Source organism: Felis catus, chromosome A3, assembly GCF_018350175.1.
Source record: "Felis catus isolate Fca126 chromosome A3, F.catus_Fca126_mat1.0, whole genome shotgun sequence".
NCBI classification, from domain to species: domain Eukaryota; kingdom Metazoa; phylum Chordata; class Mammalia; order Carnivora; family Felidae; genus Felis; species Felis catus.
Window position 1 is genome coordinate 28,258,642 of NC_058370.1, and position 27,396 is coordinate 28,286,037.

General features: G+C 53.8%; 2 protein-coding genes across 10 annotated transcripts; one reads left to right on the forward strand and one right to left on the reverse strand.

Moving 5' to 3' along the window:
• On the forward strand, positions 1–26,789 carry CA3H20orf202 (chromosome A3 C20orf202 homolog). 5 transcript variants are annotated; one of them, XR_002741019.2, is made up of 8 exons: positions 1,578–1,779; positions 2,348–3,277; positions 3,389–3,544; positions 8,698–8,884; positions 9,959–10,080; positions 11,006–11,217; positions 20,314–20,560; positions 24,752–24,876. XR_002741019.2 is itself a non-coding variant. In XM_045053787.1 (7 exons), exons 5-7 carry the CDS (start codon positions 20,486–20,488, stop codon positions 24,983–24,985), a joined length of 384 nt encoding a protein of 127 aa, XP_044909722.1. In that variant the 5' UTR covers positions 3,407–3,544; positions 8,698–8,884; positions 9,959–10,080; positions 11,006–11,217; positions 20,314–20,485; the 3' UTR covers positions 24,986–26,789. The 5 variants fall into 5 exon arrangements, 2 of the variants coding, with proteins under 2 accessions (XP_044909722.1, XP_044909723.1); XR_006595281.1 differs by lacking the exons at positions 1,578–1,779; positions 2,348–3,277 and adding exons at positions 21,024–21,098; positions 25,789–26,788 and having other exon boundaries at positions 3,407–3,544; positions 24,752–25,653; XR_006595282.1 differs by lacking the exons at positions 1,578–1,779; positions 24,752–24,876 and adding an exon at positions 1–612 and having other exon boundaries at positions 20,314–20,744.
• TMEM74B (transmembrane protein 74B) lies at positions 3,025–8,450 on the reverse strand. 5 transcript variants are annotated; one of them, XM_019826723.2, is made up of 2 exons: positions 8,286–8,450; positions 3,025–4,029 (listed from the first exon to the last, which is right to left on the reverse strand). In XM_019826723.2, exon 2 carries the CDS (start codon positions 3,986–3,988, stop codon positions 3,290–3,292), a length of 699 nt encoding a protein of 232 aa, XP_019682282.1. In that variant the 5' UTR covers positions 3,989–4,029; positions 8,286–8,450; the 3' UTR covers positions 3,025–3,289. The 5 variants fall into 5 exon arrangements, with proteins under 5 accessions (XP_019682282.1, XP_023107141.1, XP_023107140.1 ...); XM_023251373.2 differs by lacking the exon at positions 8,286–8,450 and adding an exon at positions 7,573–7,878; XM_023251372.2 differs by lacking the exon at positions 8,286–8,450 and adding an exon at positions 7,319–7,451.
• Positions 26,790–27,396: the final 607 nt, after the last annotated feature.

Sequence of the window (27,396 nt, forward strand, 5' to 3'; positions counted from 1 at the left end):
AGGCGTCCCTGAAAGGGTGCGATTTTACATCGGCATCAGCAAAGGACTCGCTGACAAGGGGGTATTTGAATAAAGCCCCTAAGGAGGCGAGCAAGTGGGCCTTGCATGTATTAAGGTGAAATGCCTTCCTGGTAGAAGAAGCAGCAAGTGCAAAGGCCCTGAGGTGGGAGTGTGGCTTTCAGGCTTGAGGAACAGCACAAGGAGGCGAGTGTGGCTGGAGTGAGCAAAGAGGCAAGGTGTGAGAAATAAGGCCAGAGAGGCACAGGGGCCAGACTGCGATAGGATTTCATGGGCCACTGTGGGGAAGGGACACACATCTGGGGAGACCTGAATCTATGCAATTTCAGGGGCCATCCTTTAAAAAAAAATTACATATAAAACGTTGACTCTGGGCCTCAGAAGGTGCCTGGGGCAAGTGAGGGGCCTGGACAGTACACCTGACCAGAGGGAGACTTTTGGCTTTTGCCCAGAATGAGAGGGAAGCATAGGAGAGTTCTGAGCCGACGAATGACCTGACCCAATTAAATCTGTCTGGCCGCAGTGTGGAAGATGAGCTGGGGGCAGAGGGCGGACCGGAGAGAAATCGGAATACCGATGAGCAGTGTGGACCAGGTAATTGCGGCCAAGGGGCGGGCACGGGCAGATTCCAAACACAGAACCAACCAGATGTGCTCAGGGGTAGGATGAGAGGTGTGAGAGGCGGCGGGCAGAAGGGCAGCCCCAAGGTCTTAGGCCTAATCTACTTACCCCCAACTGAGGTGGGGAAGGAGTGATCTTAGTGACTGGACCTCCTGCCTCTCCCCCTTCACAGATAACACAATACTCAGAGACGTGGAGTGGCTGGCCCAAGGTCACACAGCCAGTGAATAGCAGAGCCTGGATTCAGACCCAGGGCTTCCCAACTCCGAAGTGGATAACCAACACACTAGGGAAGCAAGGTTTGGGGGCCCTGGTGGCATGTCAGGCGGGAAAGGCAGCTCCTAGAAGTGAGGCACATCCCAGGGACCACGGGGTTCCCTGGGACCGCTGCACAGCCACCCCCCAACAAAGCCTGCAAAGAAGGTTCTCGGCACCCTGCGCCACGTGTCTCCCCGATTCCTTCCTAAACCTGTTTCTGACCCACCGGCTGGCAGCTGTGAGCCGCACTCTTGGGGAAATGGTTTTGGCTCTCCAGTTTTCTTAAGTCACTGACAAGGTAATGACGGCCTCGATCCATTTATACACATTTTCTAAAGGAGTTTCTGCATTAGGATGCAAAGCAGGCGTCTCTGGCTTGGAGAAAACCTGAGATTCCCAGGATATGATCTTCCAACAGATTTAGCCCCTAAATCAATTCACTGCATTTACACTGATAGGAACTGAGGGTCCCAGATGCCTCCACTCAACAGGTGAGACTCAAATGAGCCCCCCACTATCCCAGTAATCTATACGGCTTGGACCAGTATTTTTATTATTATCACTATGGATTTGAAAGGCCTTAACCCATCCTTTGGGATGTCCAACTTGACTGTAGTTTACAGAGAGCATTCACTTCTTCCTTGGAACGAGGTGGGGCGGCCGGGGGGGGGGGGGGGAGGTGGGGGGGGAGGGGGAGTGGAAATTGACACATCAGGGAAGCCCTGACTTGTGAATCTTTCACCAGCTAGAGGCTTTGTTCTTTTCAAACCACACCCCTTCGACACCAGGAACAAGAGCCCAGCGGGCCAAGCTGAACAGCCCTTGTCGCCTCCAGTCCTCCCCCAGCCCTCTGCTCCTGGCAAAACCTGCCAGCGGGAGCAGGTATTTGATCTGTCGTAGAAGCTGTGCTGTTACATTTCCCAGATGTTCGGCTCCCGGGACTGAAGGCTCAGGTTACGGCTAATCAGGGCTGCTCTAGCCTACAGACCCCATTCCCACCACACCCTCCCACCCCCAAGAGACAGTTGGGATCCAGGGCCCACGTAGCCAACTGAGATGGAGTGGGTAGGACCTGCCTGGGGTCAGGGGGCTCATGGAAATGACCCCTTTAGAGTCTTCACGTCAATGACCTAGAAGGCGTGTCCTCTCAAAGCCCTCTAGGGCCGGTCACACTGGGTGATGCCTCCCGGACCACCCCGGCCTCAAGCACCTGTATCTCCCCGCCCCCTAGAGCTCACTTCCTTTCCTCATCAGTAGTTTAGAGTCTGGAGGGACTCTGCAAACACCCCACGAGAAAAACGGAACAAACAGTGGTCACTGCAGCTAGAGCTAGGCCACCAGAACATGCCTGATTTCTCCCCCAATACACTGGGGCTCACTTTACCGCTAAGGGGAAGAAGGGAGGTTACAAATTCAGCACTAAAAAAAATTTTTTTTTTTCTGCTCCCAGGATAAGGTCCGGGGCCAGAGACGTAACATTGAGAAGTGGGAGGTGACAGAAGCCCACATCCTGTCCACGGAAATACAACAAAGGCCTCTCACCCTTTCTTGTATGAAAGACCGCTCTTGTCCAGGGGTGCACTGGACTTTGTAAAATGTGTGCGACGATCTGGTCGCTGCAGGTAATTCGATCCCCAGACCAAAATCGGGCTGTAGCAAACTTTGGACTTCAACCCAGCCTAACCAGGGGATTTGGGACCACGCGAGCGGCTAGATGTCGGACAGCGGCGGCCACCCAAGCCGGGCCAGAAAATGGCGGAGATTGGCGAGCAGCAGCCAGACACCCTCCTTTCCTGTATCTACTGGGCTCCCATTCCGAGGGCAGAACTGGAGGGGCCCCAGGGATCATGCAGCCCAACCCTCTCAATTCACAGTCAGGGGGACTGAGGCCTGGAGAGGGGATGGTCGCCTCGGTGTTGATTTCTCCTCTCCTCGGGAAGCCAGCTCCCAACAGATGGTCAGGGCTGAAAGGGGGGGGGGTCCCTCCGAGGTCGCCCAGCACCCGCACTTGGCTGATGAGGACAGCAGAGCTCCAGGAATTCCCCAAGGCATGAGAAACAGGATGGACAGCCTTTCAAAGGGCTCTCGATCCTTGGAAATGCCAAGAAACCTCATCCTCCCAGGGCAGCGGTTTCCAAACTTTTGTATTTTTAGCAGCAGAAGCCATCCTCCAAACAAACCTTATGCAAAACCTCAAGCTACAAACACATCGGGCGGGGGGGGGGGGGGGCGCTGCTCTCACATGTGCAGCCTGGGTCCGGCCCCAGACTCCCCCCCCACAGCACCCAAGACTGCTTCCGCAGGACCCTCCGTGGAGCTCAGTCTGCAACCCCAGGCTCTCGGGGGCCTTGTAGCCCTGAAGCTGAAGCAGCCAGACAGGGTGAGCTCTTACTTAAGACCCCTGGAGGGTGTGGCTGGTCTCTGAGACCTGGACAACTTCGTTCTCCACCAGAGCCTGGCCCCCGTCCCCATTGAGCTGTCTCATGCGCAGGTTAATGGAGCCATAGGTCTTCCTGGAGCCCCTGCCAGGGACGAAGGTGGGCCGGCGGTACAGCTCGCCCTTGCACAGGGAGACCATCAGCAGCACTGACAAGAGGATGCCACCCACTGTGAGCAGCCCCAGGCCCGCGATGATGCACTTGTCCAGGTGGGAGCCCAGGCGGGCATAGTACATCTCGAGTCGTTCCATCTCCCGCGCTGTCACCGTGTCAGGGTTGACGCGGGCCTCACGGGGGATGGCGTACGCAGTCACCACCAGGAGGATCCCACTCACCAGGAAAACCAGAGCAGAAACAAAGCCATAATCCACCGGGCGGCTCACGGGCTCCAGGCCTGGCCCCTCTTCTGAACGCAGGGATAGATCGTCCCGCTGGGATCGGGGGCGTGAGGGGACGCCCCCAGGGGGGCTGGGGGAGCTGCCCAGTCTGGTGTCCCCAGGGTTCTGGAAATGGGTCTCACGCTCCTCTGAGGAGAAGCAGGCATTCTCCACACCCTCCCTGGGTGGGCCCACCGGGCCCAGAGGGGCTGGTCTCCTTGGGATCTGGGGGCCATTGTGCAGTGTCTTCAGTTCCAGGCTGGGGGGAGATGCCATTGGGAAGGAGGGCCCCCGCTCATCCCTTGGCCCCTTGGCAGCTGGAAGAGAAAAGAAAAAGTCAGTTGAATTTAGCAGACCTCGACCAAGAGCCTGCTGGCGCCACGAGCAATGTGAGGGCGGTCCGGGCACAGTCCCCGGGGGAGCCTGCCAGACAGATGGGGGTGGGGTCTTAGACAGTGACCGAGTGGTGCCATCCAGTCCAGCCCGGGACCTTGTCCCCCACTGGCTGGCAGGTGGCTTTGGGCAATTTACTTACCCTCTCTGGGCCTCAGTTTCCCTAGTAAGTGATAATACACTACTACTCCCTACTCAATGGGACTGATGCAGGGCTTGAGATAATCCCTGTAAACTTCTCAAAACAGTAAGTATGAGCAGGAAGCTATCACTATCATTCAGATGGTGGCGATCAGGCTCAAATCCCAGCTTCGCCCCTTGAACTCGGGCAAGCGATGTGACCTGTTCAGACTCAATGTTCTCACCTGTTAAATGGGAATAAGCAAACCGCCTCCCTCCGAGGTCGAGGTGAGGATTTCGCAAAATAATGCAAGGCCCCAGCCAGTTCAACTAAGGGACACGGCTGTCGTGAAATGAGAATGGCTGGGGGGCAGGGGGGAGGGGTGGAGAGGAGGAAGATGACGTACAGACAAAGAGGAGAAAGTCAGAGAAGCTTCTAAGGCTTGGTGGCATTTGAGCCAGACCTCAGAGAGTGAGTGGGAAATCCCCCGGCAGTGAGAGGGGATGAGGGCATTCTAGAGAGGGTGCCTTAGAGGCCAGCTGGGACCAGCTCTCGGACCATTTTTGGCTCATAGAGGTTTTGCTTTTTTCTTGTTTCTGGTCTGTTCATTTGTTTTTGAAGTAGTTGCCAGTATAGAAAAAGCAAATGATTTTACACTTTAAACTTTGGGTTCCCGGCTTCTCTCGCAATAAGGGAAGAATCTGGAACCCCCCCCCCCAGGCCCTCGTTCCCCGACAGCCACACTCAGCCGGAGTGGATGACGCATCCTCTCGGGCAGGTCCAGAGCCTGTCCCCCTCCAGGTCCTACCTCAGCCCCCTGCCCCACGCAGCAGACAGAACTCCTGGTCCCACAGCGGAACTACTCTGTTCCCTGGACACACGGACACCCAGGGCCCCAGGCACACAGACCCGGGTCTCCACGCTGTATGGAGACCCCGCGGTATAGGGTGGCTCACACGCCCTGGTGCATCTACACACACGTATACACATGATTCTAGATGTTTCTCTGCATTCCCATGCCTCAGTTTATTCTCCAGTGCTCTGTGGTTCCATGTGTGTGTGTGTGTGTGTGTGTGTGTGTGTGTGTGTGAGAGAGAGAGAGAGAGAGAGAGAGAGAGAGAGAATATGAGCAAATGAAGTGAATAGAGTGAATGAATGAATGAAAAAGAGCCTCAGTGCAGGAAGGCACGTTTTTCGATCTTTCTGATCTTCCTTCCACCGTGGACTTTGCAGTAGATCCCTCCTCTCGGCACACACAGGGCCTTTCATCTGAGTACAAAGCCAGTTTCCGCTTACAACCCATTCCTACCACCGCGTCCCTCTCTCCTGAGTTCCAATTTAACAAACCTTTACTGAGCACCTACACGCCCCAAAGCAGGCACTTCACTCAGGAGTGTCTCCTGCAACCTTCACCAGCCCCGTGAGCAGAAATTACTGTCTCCGTTTTGCAAACCACAGCCACGATCCCCTGGCAGGCATGTTGAGGGCCAGAGGTTGAACACGGCTTCCCTAAGAATTCTGATCACCTACAAACCTGGGAACCCCAACTCTCCTGTCCCGGTGGCACCGTTCCGCCCTGCGTCCCTGGCTCTTCCAGCCCCCACTCGTAGACTCGACTCTGCCCCAGTGTTTAAGGCCACGGGGAGCAGCTTGAGGGCAGGGATGTGTCTGAATCCCGCCTGGGTCCCGCCCAGCCCCCCTGGCTTGGAACACAGCCAGCCCTCAGGAATGGCGCAGCAACCTTCCCAGGCAGACAATCCCTCCCCCAACCCCAACCCGGGGTAGCAGGGTACCTACTCAGAGCCAGGCTCTGCCCCAGACTGCTCCCACTTTCCAGTAAACGGACAGAAGAGGTGTGGCGTGCTAGCTGGCTTTTTTACGCTTGGCACTAAAACCATTTTCCTGACTGCCACCGCGAACAGGGACTGGCGGTGACCCCTCCTGCCCAGTGGGTGTCCAGATGTGTCCCTTCCCCGCCCCAACCCCCCCCCACCACCACCACACACCCAGATCTTTAACACCTTACACAGAACTCAGCTCCTGGAGTGGCCCAAGAACTCCCCTCCCAGACCAGCATGCCGATGCTTCCATAGCCCAAGGAAACTCAGGGCACCCAAATTCTGGGAGCAGGGCTTTCTTTCACCCAGCAGGAACCCAAAACTTTTTCTTAGAGGACACCAGCGTCGGGACAAGGGCAGAGAAAAAGGAGGCGTCCTGTCACCCAGGTTTGTGACGTCTCCCACACACGGATTCAGAGATACCCACCAGTTATACAAGGGCACGCCCAGTCACCCCAAACACAAGCAGAAACAAACTGGCAAAGATGTGGGGGCCCAGTGTTCACGGCTCCCCCAACGGTACCAGTTACCCTCCAATTTTCTCTGCAGTCCAACACGATCTGAAAGACGCACCCCGGCGCCACATCCGCAACCCCAGGGACCTTTTCCACGGGCAGCACCCACAGACGTGGGAAGCCACGCAGGGTGACCCCCAGATCCCGCAGACCACACTGGTACTCACACCCCAGGAAGGGGTAGAGCTGGTTACGCACACACAGTTAAGTACCCCCAGGACGGCTCCCCCCAAGACCCGCCCAGGGGCCGGCACCCCACCCACCCGCCCGCACCAACGCTCGGGGAGACAGACGCACAGCGGCCGTGGGTAAAGCTTCACAAAACCCAATCGATACACACACGCACGAGTTGTACACAAAGCCTCGGGACGCGCACATACGCACACGCAGGTCCACGCCGTTATACCCAAAGTTCCACGCAGAAAGCCCCAGCACCCCGGCTGCCCGCCGCACCGCGCGCCCGCCTGCCCGAAGCTCACACCCCCTGCTCCTGCCCTTGACCACAAACGCGGCCGGGCCGGGCCGGGCCGGGCCAGGCCGGACCGGGCCGGGCGGCGCCGGTAGCAGGGCGGCCCGGCGGCCCGGGGAGCCCGGGCTCCGCGCCGACCGGCGCGCGCCCGGGTCCCCCTCGCCGCGTGTCCTTCGGCCGGGCCGCGAGGTCAGGCTAGCTCTCCCTGGCCGGCCCTCCGCGCCCGGGGCCCTCGGCCTCCCCCGCGCCGTCCCCGGGCCGCGTGCGTACCTGCGCCGGGGCCTCCCTCCCCGGCTCCGCACGCGGGAGGCGCGGGCACCGGCGGCCGGCGGGCCAGGGCAGGGGCGCGTCCTCCCCGCGCGCCCGCCCGCCTCCCCGCCCCGGCGCCCGCCCGCCGGTGTCTCCGCTGCGGCGCAGCCCAGGCGGGCGCGGGCGCGGGCCCGGCTGCCACCGCCTCGCCCTCCCCGGCTCCCGCCCCCTCCCCGGCCCGGCCCGGCCCGGAGCCGCTGCCGAGGCGCACGTACCTGCTCGCGCCGCGCGGGGCTCTACGGCGGCGGCCGCTGGAGGCTCCGGGGAGGGAGGGGCAGGGGCGGGGGCCGGGGAGCTCGGAGAGCCGCCGATCCAGCTCCGCCCGCGGCCGGCGCGGGCGCCCGGAGAGTTAGCGCGGGGAGGGACCGGGAGGCGGGTAGCAGGCTGGGTGTCGGGCCGACGGGGGACCAGGCTCCAGCCCCCTCCCTGTCCCCGGAGGGCTTATCTGTTCCGCCGGCGCCCGGGCTCGGGGAATCGAAGCTTGGAGCCCGCGGGGACGGGTGCAGGGGCGGGGCGCGGGGGTGGGTGCTGGGGGAGACCCCTCCCCCGCCGCCTGCCTCTCCCCCCACTCCCCCGCCCCCGCCCACGCCCACGCCGGGGAGCCCCTACCTCGCGGAGCCCCTTTGCTCCCTCCGCCCCCGCCCCCCTCCCACACGCACAGCCCCCGGGTGGGACCCGGGTCCTCTCCTGGGTCCTCAGGTCGGGACAGTCTTCCCAGGCGCGTGCGGCTCCGTGGCTCAAGGGCGCCACCTGAAGGCTGAAAGGAAGCTTCCGACGAACCTCCCGCCTCCCCTTTCCCTGTTCTTTCTCTGTGGGACAGCGGGGTGCACAGTCCAAGGTAGGTGTTCTCTTGGGGAATTACCAAGGGCCACACACACCGTCACCCTCCAAGGCCCAGCTGTAGTGCCTCCTCCCCTGGGAAGCCTACCTCGGGACCCTCCAGCTGGACTGGCGCTTTGCCTGATCTCGTAGGAGTTATTCCCTCCTGGATGGCTCAGTCGGTTAAGCGTCAGGCTTCGGCTCAGGTCATGATCTCGCGGTTTGTGAGTTCGAGCCCCGCGTCGGGCTCTGTGCTGACAGCTCCGAGCCTGGAGGCTGCTTCGGATTCTGTGTCTCCCTCTCTCTCTGCCTTTCCCCCGCTTGTGCTCTGTCTCTCTCAAAAATAATATTAAAAAAAAAAAAAAAAAGAGTTATGTCCTCTCTGTGCCAGCCTCCCTCATCAGACTGGCCGCTCCTGGAGGTCGGGGCCCCTGTCTGATTCCCCCCGATTCCCCCAGAGCCCAGCACAGTGTGCGTGGATGAAACACGGGTGAGGCTCTCAGTGTTTCTTTCCTTTACAGGGCCCAGATTAAAGGGGAATCGGGTTCAAGTGGGATCGAGTGAGGTGCCCAGAGCACAAAAGTGAAAGTGACACTCTCGGTTCCTGGAGGCTGGGGACAAGACCCGAGTTCCGTCTGAAGATCATGGGTCCCCAGGAAGACTGAGGCCAGCTCACTTGCCTGTTCTCAGCTAGGACCTCTCACCTCTGTGAGCCTCAGCGTTTACCTGTGGGTGGGATCCTAAAAATGCAGGATAAAAATGCAGGCTGTAGGAGCTTCCAGAAGATCAGCTGGGGGCCGCCACCTAGAAGGACCGGCAGATAGGTTACCCTGTCCTGGCGCCACGGCCACCTCATGGGAGAGCCTGACCTGTCCTGCTCCAAAGGCCCGTGCGGTCCATAGCCAGCCAGGACTGCAGAGGCCGCCCTGGAAGCTGGGTGCCTGGGCCTTTGAGGCTGGTGTGGTGGAGACCTGGGTGGGACCTCAGGAATGAAGAGGGTTCAGTGTCTCCCTGACCTCACAGGCCTGGCCTCTCATTCGGGACTTTGAGGGGAAGCCAGCTGTGGTGTCGGACCTCCCCATAAAGACCTCCCTATAAAACACCCATGGTCCCCTCCCGCGGTCATGCACAGTCCTGCATCAGAGCCTTTGCCTTTACCATTCCTTCTTCCCCAGGACACTCTGCTGCCTGACATCCCCAGAGCTCACTCCCCCACGTCTTTCAAGTCTTTGGTCAGATGTCACCTTCTCAGAGACACCTGCCCAGACCATCCTTTTAAAACTAGCAGTGCCGGGACGCCTGGGTGGCTCAGTCGCTTGAGCATCTGACTCTTGATTTCAGCCTAGGTCATGATCCCAGGGTCTGGGTCGTGGGATCGAGCCCCGCATTGGGCTCCATGCTGAGTGTGGAGCCTGCTTGGGATTCCCCCTCCCACCCCATCTCTCCCCCTCTCCCCACTCTCTCTAAAAGAAATAAATAGGGGCGCCTGGGTGGCTCGGTCAGTTAAGCATCCGACTTCGGCTCAGGTCATGATCTCACGGACTGTGAGTTCGAGCCCCGCGTCGGGCTCTGTGCTGACGGCTCGGAGCCCGGAGCCTGCTTCGGATTCTGTGTCTCCCTCTCTCTCTGCCCCTCCCCCGTTCATGCTCTGTCTCTCTCTGTCTCAAAAATAAACAAACATTTTAAAAAAATTTGTTTAATAGAAATAAAATAAATAAACATTTAAAAAACTAGCAGTGTCCCAGCTCCCTTTACTCCTTAACTCTGAATTTTTCTCCATAGCATTTATCTACTCTGGACCGTCAACAAGCCAGGTCACTGCAGCGCCCGCTCGCTCGCCCGCTCGCTCACTCGCAGGCCAAAGCTTGTTCTCACCCTCCAAGCAGTGAGAGCCACTGATCCGTGTGAGTAAAGGGTTAACAAAACCTTTTCCTCTTTTGCAGGAGAATTTGACCTTTGGTTAACTATCTAGCTCTGTTTCCTTGGAAACAGATAAACATATGTCCACTATGTTACTAGGCAACATTGCTGTGATAAAAATGACCCCTGAGGAAGAGGCTGGAACGATCCATGTGGTAATTGATTAGAATTGGAGCTATCAGGAGGAATTCCTGTTTAGCTTAACTTAGATGCAGAAGATTACATGTAGAAATGCTTATAAATATGTGTATGCACCCAGGTAGGTAAACAGGTGCCTAGACAGTGATAGCGCACAGCAGTGAGCACATGTGGTCCCCAGATTTGGTCTCCAATACCGTTCACCAACATAAGGAACCAGGGAGAGACAGCTGATTCTGGGACTGGAACAGGACATACGCAAGATGAGCATGGGGTGCGTTAGAGTGCCAGGAAGTAAGGAAGTCCTTCAATACAAAAAACACGCAATACATAAACACACACACACACACACACACACACATCGATGGGGTGTGTCAAAGGATACAGGGAGCAGCTGAAAGAGCTTTCAAAAGCTGGACAATTTTGAACAAATAAAATAAGGCAGTACTGGATTATAAACCTGAAGTATGACCAACGAAAACAAAAAGGGGGAGGGGAGGAGAGATCCATCTCCCACACAGAATTCCAAATGTATAGATACTTCATCCCCAAGGAGGGGGAACAGAACTCCCCAGTGAAGTGTAAGCTGAGCATAGTGACTTTTCAGGGAGTACGGTGGGGAGAGGGGGTAAGTTTACAGGGGAGAAGCATGACCCACTGACTACCTCAGCCGCGTGATCAAGGTCAACATCAGCCAGTTGTGTTGATAGCATGTACCCTTGAAACGATGTCATGGGAATGGCACTTTACCTCAGTGTTCTTCCTCCCCAGACCCACAACCCCAGTCTACTTATGAGATAAACATCAGACAAATCCCAGTTGAGGCACATTCTGCAGAATGCCTGACCACTTCTCAGGACTGTCAAGGTCATCCAAAACAAGGAAAGCCTGAGGAACTGTCACAGCCAAGAGGAGCCTAAAGAGACATGTCGTGTGGTGTCCTGGCCAGAAAAAGGACACCGGTGAACACTAAGGAACTCTGAGTAAGTATGGACATTAGCTACTAATAATGTATTGGTTCATTCATTGTAACCAGCGTCCTGTACTAATGTGAGACGTTAATAGTGGGGGAAACTGGGCACCAGATATATGGGAACTCTCTATACTACCTTCCCAGTTTTTCTATAAATCTACAATTGTTCTAAAAAAATAATTTAAGGGGCTCCTGGGTGGCTCAGTTGGTTGAGCGTCTGACTTGGCTCACCATCTGTGAGTTCGAGCCCCGCGTCGGGCTGTGTGCTGACAGCTCAGAGCCTGGAGCCTGTTTCAGATTCTGTGTCTCCCTCTCTCTCTGCCCCTCCCCCGTTCATGCTCTGTCTCTCTCTGTCTGAAAAATAAACTAAACGTTAAAAAAATTGTTTAAATAATAGTTTAAATAAAAACAGGAAGAGAGATTGGTAAACTACATCTGGACTGAAAGGAATGATAACTACTTGGTGGCAAATCGTACTTTGGGCTTCCTGAGGACGGTGACTCGTATCATCCGGCAGGTGCAAAGGTGTTGGCTCCCATGAGGCCCCCACTGACAGAAGTGCCTGGTGCTAGCATTCTTCGAGTGCCTCGCTAGCAAGCTAAGGTTCCTGTCCTGTATCCTTCAGAGTAGGTCAACGTCAAGTGTGGCTCGTGGTCATCTGTGGAATCTGAGTGTGTAGTCAGACCTGAGGAGACCCCTTCTGCACACTGCCGTGAGTGGTAAGGAGGAGAGTGCTGTGATCAGATCTGCATTTTAAAAACGTTCTCTCTTCAGCTACTCCCAGGTGGGACAAGAGAGAAACAGAGACCCTTTGGGAGATTATTGTGGTCGTGTTGGCATGCCACAATCTCCGATCAATTTCCTGTTTGTGCATCTATCTGGTGATATCTGAGTCTGAGAGAGAGTGTGCGCTCTTCTAGAACATTAGAGCATCACTTAATCCAGAATTTTCCAAAAGAGCAATGATGCATAACATGATTTTAGGTGTTCTATAGATAAATGTGTTTTAGTTATGTATTGCTGCATAACAAACCATCCCAAAACTTAACAGCTTAAAAGAAAACCACCATCTATTTGCTCAGTTTTGGGCTGGGCTCAGCAGGGACAGCTCAATTCTGCGTCAGCTGGAGTGGTCCAGACAGCTGGGAGGTGGCCGGAAACACTCAGACATCACCACGTATGTGGGACTTGGTTCTCACTGTCAGCTGTCAGCTGGATTGTTCTGTTCTCTTCCACGTGGTCGCTAGATAATTAGCTTGGGCTTCCTCACACAATGGCGGTCTCAAGGTGGTCAGAGATTTGATAATGGCCCCCGACTCTCCCCGGGGACGAAAGAAGAAGCTGTTGTAGCTTCTTAAAGCTGAGGCTTGAAACAGGCACACTGTCACTTCTGCTGTATTCTGTTGCTTTTAGTGCAGGTGACAGTCTAGTCCAGAGTCGAGGGGAGGGGTCTACATAAGGGTATGAATACCAACAGGCACAGATCACCAGGGATGGTAACAGTCTCGCACCTCTAGAGTGTATCTATATCTATACACAGATATCTGTGTGTGTGTGTGTGTGTGCGTGTGTGTGCGTGTGTGTGTGTGTGTGTCTAGGTATTTATTTTAATGTGTTTTAGAAAATATATAACTAGTTCATGAAACCAGAGATATTGTGGATAATGTAGCTTAGAGTGAAACAGAAGAAAATATGAGTCTCTATAAAAGTTGGGGCAACGTAGTGTGCTGGTTTCCTCTAATATTTACTCTCCCTTTCTCCCACTGGGATAAGACCCTTGATTACTACCTGGCACAGTGCTCTTTGAATAAGGATTCCATTTCCCAGCCTCCCTTGCAGTTAGATGTGACCAAATGGACACTAAGCCATTAGACTATCAGAGGAGGTAGTGTGTGGGCAAAATGTATTGTGGGGGGTGGGCAGGGGTTGAGAGAGAGAGAGCGCGCACATGTGCGAGTGGGGGAGGGGTCAAGGGGGAGAGGCAGAGAGAGGGAGAGAGAGAGAGAGAGAGAGAGAGAGAGAGAGAAAGGGAGAGAATCTTAAGCAGGCTCCACGCCCAGAGCAGAGCCTGATGCCAGCCTTGATCTCACAACCTGAGCCAAAATCAAGAGTCAGACCCTTAACTGACTGAGCCACACAGGACAGGCACTCCATGTATTAAGTGTTCTCAAAGGAAGTGGATATGCCCTCCTTCTCTTCTTTTGTTGTTCCTGCTGCCAGGATGCAGACCTGATAGCTGGAGCTTGTGCAGCCACCTTGCACCATGAGGTGAAGCACATTAGGATGGAGAAGCAACAAAATTGAAGGAATCTGGATCCCAGATGATCATGGAATAGTTTCCCAAACTTTTATTTGTGAGAGAAATAAAGCCCTATCTTATGGAAACAGTATTAGTTGGGATTTTCTGTCAGAGGAACCATTCCTCTCTAATATGGTCAGTTTAAAGACATATACAGTATAAGTAAGTCAATGTAGAGGTAGTAGGCAAAAATTGAGAAGAAAGTACACGAGTGGGGGCGCCTGGGTGGCTCAGTCGGTTGGGCGTCCGACTTCGGCTCAGTTCATGATCTCGCGGTTCGAGAGTTCAAGCCCCGCGTCGGGCTCTGTGCTGACCACTGGGAGCCTGGAGCCTGCTTCGGATTCTGTGTCTCCCTGTCTCTCTGCCCCCCTCCCCACGCCACCCCCCCCCCCGCTAACACTCTGTCTCTCAAAAATGAACATTTAAAAAAATTAAAAAAAAAAAAGAAAGAAAATACATGAGTGGCCAAAGAGAAAAAGGTTGTCCTATGGCCACACTGAGGGTTAGCAGAAGTACAACCAGAACCACTGACTTCCAGATTGATTTGGGGACCTCAGATAGACCTCAAGTTCCAGCCACATCCTACTGTGCCCTACCGCACTCACTTTCGTCCGTCTCTGGGCATCTTGCTGAGTTCTGGTGTTTGGGTTGGCTCACTCGTTTTATATTTACCCTCTGGTACCATCCTGGCTCACCTGGTTTTCCTGGAGCTCTGATGCTTTTAGGGAGTGGCTCTGATATCACGGTAATGGGACACGGTTCAGGGACCGGAGGAAATGAGGTGGCGGCCGTGTATGCATCAGGCCCTGGAGAGAGAGAGAGAGAGAGCGCGCGCGCGCGCACACACACACACACACACACACACACACCCCTACCTCTTCAGCCACCTCGGCCCTCTTTTCCTTCCTCTCCACCTGGTCAGTCTGGAGCTCCCGGCCTTGGGGAGTAAAAAACCTGGGTGCTGTGATTTCTCCCTGCCCTGGAGAGAAAAAAAAAGAAGGGGAATGGAGAGTCCTATCCCCAGGCTCTGCAAAAACGAGCCCCTCCACCTGGCAGCTCCGTGAGGACAGGGACCTCGTCTTCTCTCATCCACGGGTCCTTCTCCCCAGGGCAGCACAGGCTCCGGGCGCTGGAGGCACTGGGTTAGCTGCATTTAAAGCACCCCTCGGGAGAAGGTGGGCCCAGGAAGAAAGGAGGGGGGGCTTTGAGGGAGCACCTCCTGCGTGCCACCAGTCCCCGTGCTGGGTCATCTTCCCTGGTCCCAGGACAGCTTAGAGCTGGAGCTTATTCACCAGGAGAGGGAACCGGGGCTCGGAAGAACCAGGCAACTTGCATCCGAGTCGCCCCCAAGGCCAGCTGGAGTCAAGGGGGCCTTCTTCCCCCTGTCTCATTCTGCTTCACTCGAGTCTCCACCACCTCGTTGGGGGCAGGGGCCACACTCCCCTGACCTAGGAGGTAGGGATGTAGGACTGTGATGCCTGGATATGGGACAGGTGTGTGTAAGGCACACGTATACGGGGCACTTGTGTACCAGGGACTAGTATACCACGCATAGGACACTCAAGGGCAGCACAGGTGTGCTCAGAAAGAGATGCACGGGACCCATGTGTACAGGGCACCCGAGGATAGGACGTATTGTGGCCTCAGTTCCCTGAGAAGCAGACCTGAGACAGGACTTTGAGGGCAAGGGGCTTATTCGGGAGGTGGTCCCAGGGGGCGCAGCAGATGGAATGGGAAAGTGAGAGAGAAGGGAAGGCTTCTAACACACTGCAGGTGCATCGACGAGGCTGTGATCGCTGTGGGCAGCTGAGGCTCAGTCCAGCTGGATTCCCGAGCGCCGAGGGAAGGGAGGTCTCTACCCACTGATCGCGGCTTGTTGCGGAGGGCTGTTCCCGTGCTCCGGTCCGTACAGGTCCTCCGCACAGGTCAAGCACGTTTCCGAAGCAGAGGGTCAGGCGTGCTTTGCGGTAGGAGGCCTGGACACATACGGAGAAGGTGGGTGTTGAGAGGATATGGACACGGCTCGGGGAGCATTTGCTACAGGACGCGGGGTGCCGGGCCCGGGCTCCGGGACCTACGAATGCAGAGATACAGGGCGCAGGCAGCAGACAAGTGATGGATTACCGGTCTTGTTTGTCTGGGCCCAAGTGGGGGCCTGCTGGAAGGGGACACGCGGCCACAGAAGGAGAGGGGGTGTCGGGCCCCCCAAGCCAGCTGTACTCCATTCTTGTGCTCCCTGGGGTTGGCATGTTCGCACGTGCTTGCGAACTTCACAGAGGAGCAGATCAGGTCATGGCCAAGAAAACGTGTGTGAGAAAATAAAACACATAGGTGGGAGGAGATTGTGGAAAGGACGTGACGGAGGGGAAATCAAGGGCCCGGCTTCTGCTGCTGTATTTATAGGACACTGGCTTAACTCCTGTACTAAAGAGACCCGAAACAATCGTGACCTGATTTCTCTCTCATGTTAAAGTGCACTTGGCAGTGGGGCACCTGGGTGGCGCAGTCGGTTAAGCGTCCGACATCAGCCAGGTCGCGATCTCGCGGTCCGTGAGTTCGAGCCCCGCGTCAGGCTCTGGGCTGATGGCTCGGAGCCTGGAGCCTGTTTCCGATTCTGTGTCTCCCTCTCTCTCTGCCCCCCCCCCATTCATGCTCTGTCTCTCTCTGTCCCCCAAAAAATAAATAAACGTTGAAAAAAAAAATAAAGTGCACTTGGCAGTCAAGGCTGGCTGGTGGCTTCACCAATCACAAGAGACCCAGCTTCCTTCTATCTTGTCACTCTGCCATCTCCTACCTTGTGGTCCAAGATGGCTGCTCCACCTCCAGCCCTTCCGACTACTCACTACGTCCAATCCTCCAATCCGCAGAAGGAGGACAAGGGGAGGGGGCAGGAACCTTCCTCCGCCTTCTTCTTAAGGGCACAGCCCAGAGACTGCACCCATCGGTTCCATTCCTGTCCCATCCGCCAGGATTGAGTCACGCGGCCACATTTACACCTGCAAGGGAGTCTGGGAATGTAGTCTTTTGCCATGTGTGAACGGAAGAAGGGATATTGAGGGACACCCTGCTTTGCCATAGTTGCTGACTCGCATGGGCGGTTCACATTTCCGGTGGAGCAGTTTCTTCATCTGCAAATTCATTCATTCGTTCAATGTCTATCTATATCTATATCTATATCTATATCTATATCTATATCTATATCTATATCTATATCTATATCATTTATATCTATATCTGTATCTATATCTATGTCTATATCCTCTATATCTATATACCTAATTTATATCTATATCTATATCTACATCTATATCTATGCCATTCTTGTAGTCTAAAGAACAATTTTCGAACCATCTGATTGCTAATGGACCTTATAAGCCCCGGAGGTCACGTGCGTGGTCTTTCTTGCTCACCACTATATACCCACGGCACCCAGTGGAGCGTTTGGCACATGGAAGCCATGTTATTAGCCGCCCATGGATGATGAATGGATGGCCATTCTGGCTTTTTTATTTGGTGAGGACCTTTCCCCACCCCCCACCCCCCCCCACCCCCGGGATTTAAGCTTCTCCCTTTCCGGGCCTCCCGGCTCCACCAGACTTATCCCTGTGTGCCAAGCCTTGCTGCGTCTGTGAAGTAAAATGTGCTATGAGCCAGCATCTTGAGAGTGGGATTAAAAATCAATGAAAATGCATCAAAATGAGTTAACCATGAGAAATGGCTTTCCAGGGTGATGAGGCATCAGTGCTAAAGGCCAAGGACGGAGCATGAGATTCTAAGTGCCAAGCGCTCCTAGCAACACCACTACTGTGTCGGGCAGAGAAGCCACCGGGCCTGCCCAGGGGGACAGAACGTGGCTTGGCTTGAGCCCCTGCACGACCCCCCCCCCCCCCGCCACTACTTTGTAACATCAAGCAAGATCCTCCCATGCAGGTCAGGGAGGAGAGGTTCTCATTCCAGCCCTGTTGTTCACCTGCTTGGTTGATCCTAGAAAAATCCATGCCACTTGGAGCCTCAGTTTCCTCATCGGTAAAAGAGGTTGATAATAGGATCTATCTATGACCGACTATGAAGTGCAGAGAACAATGGTACCGACCTTATAGGCAGAAGTTCACAGCACCCTTAGCATCTCAGTAATTTTTAAAACATTTTTTTAATGTTTGTTTATTCTTGAGAGAGAGAGAGAGAACGTGAACAGGGGAGGGGCAGACAGAGGGAGACACAGAATCCGAAGCAGGCTCCAGGCCCCGAGCTGGCGTCCCAGAGCCTGATGCGGGGTTCGAACTCACGAACCGCGAGATCGTGACCAGAGCCGAAGTCAGACGCTTAACCGACTGAGCCACCCAGGCGCCCCAAAGCTCAGTATTTTCTTCACAGTGTGCCAGGCTCACAGAAACACCTATGTTAAACATTTAGGTTCAAACACCTTAATAGTAGCTTGTCCAGTAGCCACTAGAGGTTTTTGTATCTCCCTCAAAGTTTAAAAATACTTCGCAGTGCCTCCGTGAGTATTCTGCAGTCCCTTGGGGTGCCTTGGCACATGGTTTGGGAACTGCGGCCATAAGATTTTGAGGATGAAACGGAGTTCTGTATGTCAAGGGCTTAGCGTGATGCCTGGTCTAGAGCAGAAGGTCAATAAATGTTGGTGGTCCTAGATTATCCTTCAACCGTCATTCCGAAATCACCGTCTCTCTGGTTCTTTCTGTGTCTCCTGCCACTGCCACAGCAATTCTTTCCGCCTCCAGCTCCTGCCACTTCCTGGTTTCTGCTTGCCACCTTCCCTCTGGGCCCCCCCAAGGTCCAGGGCCCCCCTCCTGAACTAACTTCCTGCCTGGTCTAGAATTGGCGCTCCCTCTTCTCCACTCCTCCCTAACTCCACATGCTTGCCAGGATCTCTTCGTAGGTGGAGTGCACATCCCCGCGTCTTAACCTTGAGCTTGGCCAGGTGATTCCCTTTGTCCAGTGGCACGTGGCAAAGAAAACGGTGGCAGTCCCGAGTCTAGGCTTTAAGAGGCTTTGTATGGTTCCACTTGCCCTCTTACCCTTTGCCATTGCCAAGAGGAAAACATGGCCCAGTAACCCAGCGATTCCACAAAGCGGGCTCGGGGCTGCAGATCCGCAGACCGTCCCAGTCGACCCACAAACCCAAGAGCGAACATAAATGACTGCTGTTTGAAGGGATGGAGTTTGGGAGAGCTTTGTTACACAATTCAGTTTTGGATTGTGCGTCTTTGCAAATTCACCTTCTCAAAGAGAAGATCTGATTGGGTCATTTGGTCACCACCCCCTTTCACACCGTGACCCACAAACCACCCCGTCCTGTCCCATCTGTAGATGGCTGCCTCCGGCTGGGGGCACTACAGGGTCATGTGACACACAGCCTGGAAGCAATGGTTTCTGGCCAACGTGGCAGACGAGAGTTTCTTGGACCCTCTCTGGTTCTAAAGAGTGACCACGGAACCAGGAGAAATGGCACCCAAAGTCTGTTCTGCATGTGGCAGGAATGCATCTCAGGCTGTAAACCCCAGGGCACAAGGAATGTGACATTTCTTACAACTCAGTTTAGTGACTACTTTGAATCTCATTATACCTAAGATGCAAAGGATGAGGTCCAAGTTCACACACAAAGTTTGGAAGAGCTGGGGTTACGTACCCCAGCCAGGTGTCCTGGCTTCCTGAATGGCCACCCTTTCCTGTCTGGTCCATCTCATGCTTGGAAGGAGCCCCAGGTCCCGCCTCCAAGCCAGTGGAGCTCCTCCCCTTCCCTCAGCATCCAGGCTGCCCTGGGCACTCCACTGAATGCCAGCTTGGCAGAATTCTGTGCAGAAGTTTCCTCCCACGGAGTCCCAGGCTGCCTCCCTAGGTCCTGTACTCACTACCCTCGCTCTGTCTTCTGGGACTACTCCAAAGGTACACTCTTTTTTTCTTTCATTTATACACGTTTGCTTTCATTTTTGCTTCTATAAATTCTATTTAGTTCTTTTTTGAATCTGCCTTTTTAAAAAAATGTTGATTTATTTTTCATGTTTATTCATTTGGCTCATGACCTGAGCCAAAATCAAGAGTCGGACACTTAACCAACTGAGCCACCCAGGTGCCCCGAGTCTGCCTTTTTAAAGGTGCTTTTCCCTTATGTTTTTATTCTTTCTTGTACGCATTTAATTCCTTGCAAAATACTTTGTTGTTGTCTTCCTTTGAAGTTGCTCGGAAAAGAGGGGCCTAACCCTGCTGTCGATGGCGTCTGCTGACTCTCACTTATGGTTGATGGTTTCCTTGTGCGTCTCGTAATTCTGAATTCTGAAGTCCTCTGGAGGGAAGCTTTGTGGACGGATTGTGCAGCCTGGCTTCAGGGCAAGTCCCCCGGAAATGAGTTTTGCTGGTCCCCTCTGCTCTTTATCTGGGACCGCCATGTTAATTCTTAGTTTGGGGTACCTCGTTCATGTGGACAGAATACGTTATTTTAAACTCTGTGTAGGCATAGATCCTGTGGATTTCCCTCATAATATCAATGTGATCACTGTTTTCTCCATCCACTATGATGTCCTCCAGGACATTTGATTCGGGGACATATCCCCAAGGCCGAGAGCAGAGCTTGGCACGTAGTAATGTCAATACGTGTTTGTTGAAAGCAACAACTAAAGTATACCCACTTCACAGTATGTTGTGAAGAATAAATGGTGTATCTGTTGGCCTGTGTTTGCCCAATTAAAAAGGAGGCTTTATCATCTCACATAACAGGCAGATGCTGTTGGTGATTCTGTGGCTCAGTGGTTTCTAACGTCTCCACGATTTTTTTGGTCTCTGTCTTAGGTTTCAAGACAATTCTCGTAGCTCCAGGCATCACATCCACATTCCAGGATGAAGGAAGGAGAAGACAGTAGGAGTAAAGGAGGAGCTTCATTGACATTTTTCCTTTTATCAGGAAGATAAGTTTTCTTAGAAGTCTAACAGCAAATTTCCGCTTTGATCTCCTTTTCTACAAATGGGGGCAAGGACACCCCAGGAGCAAGGGGACCTGGAAAGTGAAGATGTCCCTTTATCGAGACTCTGTGGAGAGGTGAGGACGGAGGGAGGGGATTAGGGACACGGATGCTCTATCTGCCTCAAATGGGATCAGATATATATAAAGCACTCAGAGCAAACCCAGCCTTCAGAAAGAGCCACCTAGTCTCATAATTATTAATTAATCATTAATCATATAGTAATAATTGTCATTATTTAAAGCTTTACAGTCACTATGATCCTCTTGGCGTCAGACCTTGGATTCCGGAACCACTGGGCACTGAGGTGCCCATACCCCAGTGGTCTCCTTCCTTCCCTCCTTATACCGTTCAGAGCACTGAAGCCCTTTAAAAAAAAAAAAAAGCCACATTTTCCAACGTAAGCCACTTCCTGCTCTCATTAACTCCATCCTCAGTGACTGAGGCAGACCCTGCTCCCTGCTTGAAGCAGGTAGGAGACTGTACAAATCAAAGGCCCCTCGGGCCCATCACCGGGTCAGTATCAAGGTCTCCTCCAAGGACACTGGGATGGAAACAGCAGAAGAGCCAACCCCAAGTCTTGGGCAGACCCTGGAGTGGCTGAGAAAAGAGCTGGTAAGACCTCGCATTTCTTTTTACCTGACGACTCCACCCATATCTTCCTAGGTTCCCTGGGCCCCCCTCCTAGGGCCCCTTGTCGGGGGGGCAGAGCCTGGAACCAGGGGATAGGCCCCGCAGGTTCCCCTCTGATACCAGCCATGAAGCACACAATCGCCGTCTCAGGTGCTGGGATAAGTAGGTCGTGGCCTACATAGGAGGAGGCTCTGGGTGCAGTGCTGGCCAGACTGGCCTTAGAATTACACCGAGTCCTGGGAGCGCGCCCAGCTCTGCTGCTGTGTGGCCTCCAGCAAGTGACTTGACCCCTGTAAACCTCAATTTCCTTACCATAAAAATGGGATGGCAATAGAACCGACATTGCTGGGGTTACTGTCGTAGTTTGGTAAGGAGGCAGGTGTAATTCCCTTAGTGTCTGCTTGGCTATCACAAGCCTCGCCCCGGGGGTGGGGGGTAGGGGGAGGTTGGGCACACCCACTGTCCTAGCCCGGGCCCTCTAGAGAGAAGAAACCTGCACAAGGATTGGGATACGAACGATATATTTGGAGGCGCAGCCTAGAGAGGTGAGAACGAGGGAAAGAGGGGGTGGTGGCGAAGGGCGATGCCATGTGAGGCGATGCACTGTGTCACCAAGCAGGCCACCACTTCGGAAGGAACCTCAAGAGGCCCAGTGCTCTCTCCGCAGTCGGTTTTCCTGGCGGCAATGTTCTCTGCAGGATGCAGGGGTTAAAGGGGAATCTGTACCCTGGGGGAGGGGGACGGAGGAGAAACTGTACTTGCCCGGCTCACTCCGGTCTCCTGTTTCCTGTGGGTAAAGGTCCACCCCCTGGGCATTACCCCTCCTGAATCCATGGATTACGTTACTTGGTTCCTTGCTGGCTGCTCCGGAAGCCAGGCCGTATGCCTCTCTTCGTGCTGTTTTCTCCAAGTCCAAAAACACAGGGATGCCCCAGAGCTCATGAGGACACCGGCCAAGAGAGAGAAAGAAGTGGTTCAGGGAATCTCAGAAGGCACCCAAGGTTTGGATCCCAATAGCCCAGCTTTTTAGTCAGGGGAGGGACAGGTGGGATCGTCCAAAAATGATCTTCTCGGTTGCCAGGTAACAGGCCAGCTGGGACCCAACTCTGTCCTCACCCCAGTGGGAGGGGCTGACCCAGTAGGGTTTCTCATGGTGTGTGTGTGTGTGGGGGGGGGGGACTCCATCAGTGGGAGCTGCAGCTTCTCACAGTCCCCAGGGATCCAGAGGCTGGGCAGGGGCCTTCCCTACGCTCCCCTGAACCCCGGGCACCCACGCTGAGTCGGCTTGGTGCCTGAACCCAAAGTCCGATTTCCACCTGCTAAGGTACCTCTCTCTCACCACATAAAGAGGAAAGACAAGGCAGGGCTGGGGGAAGCCTCCCAGGCCCAAGCACCTCACTCCACATGATGCCAAGAGATGGGAGCCTTGAGTCTCCACCTGCCGATCCCGGTCTTGTAAATTGCCCCGTCAAGCCGATTTTGTCTTCTATCACAGGGAGTCGCATAACTCCATAACGACACCCCTGGAGCCCAGCCAAGAGGCTTCACTTGACCAGCAGGGAGGGATCAGCCCTGGACAGTGACTTGGCGTGGCAGAGGGAACAGAATGGTAACACTCGCTACCATAGACAAAGTTCAGGGCCCTCCCGCCTTCCGTGGCCCTTACGTGATGGGGATCACAGAAGCCCCAAACACCTGGTGGGACCTGAAAGAGGGGAGAGAACTGTGCCAAAGCAAATCAGTCGGATGACTAAGGGGCATTCATTTCAGAGGCAGGAAAGAGCTTTCAGTGCAGAGCTCCAGCCCCCAGGACCCCTCATTCGGTGAGTGGGACCCCCGCCTCCTGTTGAAGCCGGTTTGTTCAGGGTTTCCGGCCAAGTCCAAAGGCACTGAGTCTCCCACCTCCCCTAACACTGCGGCCACGCCGCGTGCCTGACTGCGTTCTAAGGAGCCCGTGCTTGAAGCTGGTGCCAAGGATTGGATGACAACGTGTATCAGGAAAACCCTACAATTAAAAACAAAACAAAACAAAACACACAGACCTCAGGTTTTCCCCAACATCAAGGAAGAGGTGGCCCTGGGGAGCCCCCGTGTTCTCAGAAGGTGGTTTTCTCTCTACTCTGTTGGGACCACTGCTGCTCGCCTGTGGTGGCTTTCCATTCACATTGGTGACGTAATTTGTCATGACAAGAAAATACTCCCCTAATGGAGAAGTAATGTTAATAAGACCTCTTGGAGGGACAGACAGACGGACAGACAGACAGTAGGGACGCCATTCCCCGGGTGCCTTTTGGGGGAGCAGACTGAAGTGCAGCATGGGGTGGGAGGATGTGGAGGGGCACCACATGCCCCTTTGTGGCTTTGCAATTTTGTATCATGTGTAAGAATTACCCAGTCAGAAAAGTGAAGTTTTAACATCTTATCACGTGAGTTACGCTGACCAGTGTTGATAGAATGAGAAGCCCAAACTGAGAAATGCCAAGTGTTTACTTAATGCATTAAACACACACACACACACACACACACACACACACGCACGCACACACAAACAAAAACGATCGTAGGGGCACCTGGGTGGATCGGATGGTTGGGCGACCGACTTCAGCTCAGGTCAGGATCTCAGGGTTCGTGAGTTCGAACCCCCGCCTCGGGCTCCACGCTGGGAGTGCAGAGCCTGCTTGGGATCCTCTGTCTCTCTGCCTCTTTCCCACTCATGCTCTCTCTCTCTCTCTCTCTCTCTCAAACTAAATTAAACTTAAAAACCCAAACAATAGTATGCTCATTACAATAGAAATTTGCTGGATTCTCTTACCGCTTATGCCTGCCATCAAATGCCATATCATGTGTCATGTACCTTCTGGAAAACTCCACTCTATGTTCATAAGAAGATGAAAAGGAAAGGGCAAATCATGTCTTAGGATTGTAGTGAAAGTAGTTTTGACCTCCCTGACCCCTGAAAGGGTTTTTGGGGACCCAAGCTTTCCCTGGACCTTATGTTGAGAATCGCTGTTTCAAAGGGCTCCTCCCGCCTGCTTGCAAGGTATACTCTACTTTGTTTTAACTCGAAGTCGCTTTCACTTTAATGCCTATAAAGTGCTTTGTTTGTTGCAGTAAGGATTAAGGCATAGAGTGGGGCTGTGAATAAGAATAACATTTGGGGCGCCTGGGTGGCTCAGTCGGTTGAGCGGTTGAGCGTCGGACTTCCGCTCAGGTCATGATCTCACAGCTGGTGAGTTCGAGCCCCGCGTCGGGCTCTGGGCTGACAGCTCAGAGCCTGGAGCCTGCTTTCGATTCTGTGCCTCCCTCTCTCTCTCTGCTCCTCCCCCACTCATGCTCTCTCTCTCAAAAATAAATAAACATTAAAAAAAAAATTTTTTTTTTTAACCATGATGATGATGAAGGTTCTCACAGAGCTTGGTAGTTGAGCACGTTGTATTTTAGAGCACGGGCAAATGCATTCAGTCCTCCTGAGAGCCTTGAAAGGGAACCAAGTGCCTTCCACTTTGCAGATGAAGAAACTGAGGCTTTGGTGGACAGGGCTCCTGTGAGGTTGTGGGTTTGTGTCCGGGGAGCCAGCGACAGGAACAGGCTTTCTGGGGACTGCCCAGCCCCCTCACCCTCATTCTCTCTCCTAGGCTGAGATGCAGGTTCAGGACCAGAGACTGCTGCTCACACTGAGGCATCTTCACAGGGTCCTGGAGGAACTGCGTGCTAAGAGTGCTCACTGGGACGATGCCACGTCCAGCAGAGGGACGTCCCCCATCAGAGCTCGAGCGGGCTCTGAAAGCCGGGGCTGCCCCTCCATCTCCTCCAAGGCGTTGGCCCAGCTCCTCCGAGGGGCAGACAGCCGGCGAAGCTCCCTCCCTTGACTAACTGGCCAGGCCTGAGGCCGGGCTTGAACTCTCCCCCTGCTTGTCCAAGCTTTTGACTGTGATGTTGCTGGAAGAGAGCACTGGAATGGGAGTCGGGGAGCCAGGGCTCTGGGTTCCTCTCTGCCCTCATCCGCTATGCGTCCTTGAACCCATCACTCAACTTCTCCGTGTCATTGGTTCCTTTTCAGTGGCTCATCAGGGTTTTTGGCGAGGCACAAATAAGATATCGGGTGTGAACACCAGTGGATTCGTGGCCTCTGGCAAGCAGTAATCCTACCCTTCGGCATTTCTCACAAGGCGATTGTCAAGACAAAGGAAGAGCTCCACGCAGAGGATGTTTGGTGTTGCCCTGGCGAAAATTAGTGCCCCCTCCCCCACCCCACAGTGACTCCATAGTTGTTTTCTGTCTTCCCAGAGGGCCTTCACATTCCTCCCTCTGAAAGCAACAGGTCCAGTCACCACTCCAGCCACCGGGATGGGCCTATGGCCAGGCCTGGCCAATAATGATTCATAACCACCCTAATAACATGATTGGCCCAACGGGAGGGCATGCGACTCAACAGAGCCAATCACAGTCCTTCTCTGGGATCGCTATCTGGATGTTCTTTCCACTGCGGTTGCAAGGCGGGGGACTGCTGCAAATGGCCATGTGCTCTCCCTACCAGGTGAAGAAAACTTGACCTCAGTAGGAAAAAAAGGGGGGGGGGTAGAGGAAGGGCCACAGGACAGATGGACAGAGAGGAAGGGCGCTGGCTCTTTTTAGTCCCTGATTGTGTGAGTTACTCCTCCATTCTTTCCAGTGACACAACCAGGAAATTCCACCACCACATCCTCCACCACGCACACCCGATTTGTTTCTGCTTAAGCTGACTTGAGTAGGGCTGCCCTCACGTGCAACCGAAACGATCCTGAAGAATACAACCCAGATGTTCAAAGAAGCAAAGAGAAACGCTAAAGAAAAGGGCATTTTGCGCACTCGGCATTGGCAGCAACAGTCCTGGAACCTCAGACAATGAGGTTTGGGCTGTGACAGAACGCTCTGTCGTATGCGGTGCTGGAGTCATAACTTTGACAAGTTCTATCTGCCTATAAGAAAGACTTTAAAAATAAGGCAGGAGAAAATGTGAAAGGCCTTGTGTTACGATGGTCCAATGATCGGTAGGACTTTTTATTTTTGAGAATCGACTTGCATGTTGTTAGAATATTGTTTTTCTGGCTTTGGAAAAGTAAAGCTGTTATATACAGAGGCAAAGGGGGGGGATGTGTTGTATGTACAATGCTTACAGTCAGACTAACCTGGGATTTTAATACAATACAGTGTTTGATGATATAAAAAAAAAATACTTCTCTATCCCACAGCTGAGAGGATAAACAAAATGTGGTATGTACTTAAAATGGAATATCCATCAGCCTTGAAAAGGAAAGAGATTCTGGCACGTGCTACAACATGGGTGAACCTTGAAGACATGATGCTAAGTGAAATGGGCCAGTCACAGAAGGACACTGTACGATCCCATTTGCATGAGGCACCTTGCGTAGTCAATCCATAGAGGCAGGGAGTAGAAGATTGGCTGCCAGGAGCTTAGGGAAGGGACAGCGGGGAGTTATTGTTTAAAGGGTCCACGGTTTCAGTTTTGCAAGATGAGAAAAGTTCTATGGTTGGATGGTGGTGGTGGCGGGGCCATAACACTGTGAATATACTTGATGTCACCGAGCTGCACCCTGAAAAATGGTTAAAATGGCAACTTTTATGTTATATTTTACCACAACTGAAAATAAATACTTAAAAAAAATTTTTTAAGTGTATTTATTTCTTTGAGAGAGATAGAGTGTGAGCGGGGTAGGGGCAGAGAGAGAGAGGGGAGAGAGAGAGAGAGAGAGAGAGAGAGAGAGAATCCCAAGCAGGCTCCATGCTCCATGTGGGGCTCAAACCCACGACCCGTAAGATCATGAGCTGAGCTGAAATCAAGAGTCAGATGCTTAAATCCCCCAGGCGCCCCTAAAAAGAAATACTTTAAAAAAAAAAACCCTGTTCTGTGATGCTGGGGGTGGGGCCCCGAAAACCGCATCTCTGCGTTACCAGCCGCTCCGGGTTGGACTTTGTTAGACTTTGCCGGCAAGCAGGGTGAGCCTGGAGAGACACTGCAGGGCTAGAGCACAGAGAATAAGCTTACTTTTTCATCTCTGTTCTCTGTAGCTGCCTGTGGGCCCCAGCTCCAGGGAGCACTACCCAGCCAGAAGTGCTTATTTATCTCACTGCACAGATTCCCTTCTCAAGGCTCTAGAGCCCGGCCCTGGAGGGGGGTGGGGGGTGGGCCCTGTCCCCAGAGCCAGAGACACCAGCTCCGGATGGCCCGGAGCCTCCTTCCCTAAAGCTGAGTTCCTGCCTCATCTGAACCCTCTGTGCC

What these genes read in the sequence shown, in the direction of transcription:
- TMEM74B (XM_019826723.2), bottom strand. Translation starts at nt 3,988, where the DNA reads ATGGCATCTCCCCCCAGCCTGGAACTGAAGACACTGCACAATGGCCCC.
- CA3H20orf202 (XM_045053787.1), top strand. Translation starts at nt 20,486, where the DNA reads ATGGGGGCAAGGACACCCCAGGAGCAAGGGGACCTGGAAAGTGAAGAT. An exon ending in TATCGAGACTCTGTGGAGAG is followed by an intron (nt 20,561 to 21,023) that starts GTGAGGACGGAG and finishes GTCTCCTCCAAG; the next exon opens with GACACTGGGATGGAAACAGC. An exon ending in AGTGGCTGAGAAAAGAGCTG is followed by an intron (nt 21,099 to 24,751) that starts GTAAGACCTCGC and finishes TCTCTCTCCTAG; the next exon opens with GCTGAGATGCAGGTTCAGGA.